The 2,680-nt window shown below is 43.8% G+C and overlaps 1 gene segment (V, D, J or C); it reads right to left on the bottom strand.

Annotated features, from left to right (window-relative positions):
- Window positions 1–686: 686 nt before the first annotated feature.
- Window positions 687–2,232, bottom strand: LOC112577828. The segment is given in 2 exon segments: window positions 687–1,316; window positions 2,095–2,232. Coding segments are annotated over 2 exon segments (453 nt in total).
- Window positions 2,233–2,680: the final 448 nt, after the last annotated feature.

Below are 2,680 nucleotides of genomic sequence, written 5' to 3'. Positions count from 1 at the left end.
TAGTCACCTTCTCCTCCTGCCCGCAATCCCTTCCAGCATCAGAGTCTTTTCCAATGAGTCAACTCTTCACATGAGGTGGCCAAACTACTGGAGTTTCAGCTTTAGCATCATTCCTTCCAAAGAAAACCCAGGGCTGACCTCATTCAGAATGGACTGCCTGGATCTCCTTGCAGGCCAAGGGACTCTCAACAGTCTTCTCCAACACCACAGTTCAAAAGCATCAATTCTTCAGTGCTCAGCTTTCTTCACAGTCTAACTCTCACATCCATACATGACCACTGGAAAAACCATAGTCTTGACTAGACGAACCTTTGTTGGCAAAGTAATGTCTCTGCTTTTGAATATGCTATCTAGGTTGGTCATAACTTTCCTTCCAAGGAGTAAGCGTCTTTTAATTTTATGGCTGCAGTCACCATCTGCAGTGATTTTGGAGCCCCCAAAAAATAAAGTCTGACACTGTTTCCACTGTTTCCCGATCTATTTCCCATGAAGTGCTGGGACCAGATGCCATGATCTTCGTTTTCTGAATGTTGAGCTTTAAGCCAATTTTTCCCTCTCCTCTTTCACTTTCATCAAGAGGCTTTTGAGTTCCTCTTCACTTTCTGCCATAAGGGTGGTGTCATCTGCATATCTGAGGTTATTGATATTTCTCCCGGCAATCTTGATTCCAGTTTGGTTTCTTCCAGTCCAGCATTTCTCATGATGTACTCTGCATAGGAGTTAAATAAGCAGGGTGACAATATACAGCCTTGACATACTCCTTAGTATACCCATAATTTTCTCAGCCACATCAACCATTGAAGCACTTCTTCCTTGTCCTTTTCTTCTTTTCTTTATGTGTTTATGTCCTTCTCTTCTTTGTTTTTCTTCTCCCCTTCTCCTTCCTTTCATTTTCCTCATCTCTTACTGCTCTCTGACTCTCCTTCTAGATGACTCTAGATTTGGTCTTGTGACTGCTCCCCCCGCTGTGTCCCCTCTTCCTGCCACCAGAGATATTGCACAGGTGCAGCCCCATCTGTCCCAGTGTGCCTCTCTTAGGACGCAGTAGTACACAGCGGTGTCTCTCAGGGTGACCTGGGGCAGGACCAAGGTGCTGGACTTTCTGTCTGAAGAGATGGTGAGAGAGGCCGTGCTGCTCTTCACTGTGCCTCGTAAGCCATGAATGACATACTGTGGACTCTGATTGGGACTTTGCCGATACCAATGTATATACTCATTTCCACTAATGGTAGAGTGGCTACAAGGCAGGGTTACATCCTCTCCTTCAGGATAATCCATGGAGCTGGGCTGGGTGGTCTTAGCATCAAACACATTCCCTGGGGGGTTAAGAAATCAAATTAACTCCAGAGCACAAATCAGTGTAATTCTATGGATCAAAGGCATAACCCTCCTATGACTGTGTGGCCCTAACCCCTACTCCAGTGTTTCTACTTATGTCCTGTAAAAATATTGTGGATGTTCATTATTGGATTGCAAGGAAATAAAACCAGTTATCCCAAAGGAAATGAGCCCTAGATATTCATTGGAGAGACTGATGCTGAAACTGAAGCTCCAATACTTTGTCCACTGGCTGAGAAGAGCTGATTCATTGGAATATACCCTGATTCTGGGAAAGACTGAAGGGAAAAGGAGAAGGGGTCATCAGAGGATGAGATGGTTAAACAGCATTACCGTCTCAATGGACATGAATTTGAGCATACTCCAGGAGGGAGTAGAGGAAAGAAGAGCCTGGCATACTGACATCCATTTGGTCATAAAAAGTTGGATACAACTTAGCAACTGGACAACAACAAAATTATAGAGACCAAAGATATGTGGCAAGAATCAGAGATTCCACAGGCTTTGTTCCATGGGTCCTTGGCTTAATAATCCCAGAGAATTCTTACAACCTGCTTACTGCTAAGGACTCTTCTGGTATCGTGGCTATGATTTCAACTGTAATGTAGAAGACTGGCCTCTTTAGCAAACGCACAGATCATTTCTCAGTTCCATCACTATAATGCAGAATAAAGCACAGAGAGAGGAGTAGAGAGTAAGTGACTCTTTGTGGCCATTTGGCCTCAAAGTCACCCCTTGTAGACACAGAACACTTACCCAAGGTCAGAAACACAGTTACTCCAGTCACCAGCCTCATACTTCAAGGACAAGCTAGGACCATGGGCCCAGAGCTCAGGCTTGTGTCCGATCCTTGACTTGAGGAGGTTCCAGAGAACAGAGGCAACAGCTGTCAGTAAAAACTTACAACCAGTGCAGATACTGCTGTGTTGTTGCTAGGACCTTCTCAGCCAATGATCAAGCAGTTGCTTATCTATGTCTTCCTCCCAGGTTTTAGTCATGTCCCCAATAGATGGTGAAACATCCCCAGCTCACAGTGAAATCATGTCTGAAGTTTAATGTCTGGCTCAAGAAAAGAAATACCGATCACAATGATGTGTCTATGCACAACCATTGTTCTTTCCTTTGTTTCTTAATAAACTGGATGATGGTCCATGAAGCTTGAGGAACACAATGTTTAATCCCAGAAAAATGTACTGAGTTCTGTGTTGTAAAATGATGAAAACTTGCTTCCACATTCCAGAAAATTAATTGGAGATTCAAAAGTAGGCAGTGATGTGCTCTAGGAGACAGGAAAAGTTAGTAACATTGAAACTAATAGCTACACATCCTAGAACTTGCAGCA

The sequence above is a fragment of the Bubalus bubalis genome, chromosome 11 (genome assembly GCF_019923935.1).
Source record: "Bubalus bubalis isolate 160015118507 breed Murrah chromosome 11, NDDB_SH_1, whole genome shotgun sequence".
In the NCBI taxonomy this organism is placed as follows: Eukaryota; Metazoa; Chordata; class Mammalia; order Artiodactyla; family Bovidae; genus Bubalus; species Bubalus bubalis.
Note: the sequence above shows the minus strand (reverse complement) of the source record. Positions and strands in the feature narration are given on the sequence as shown.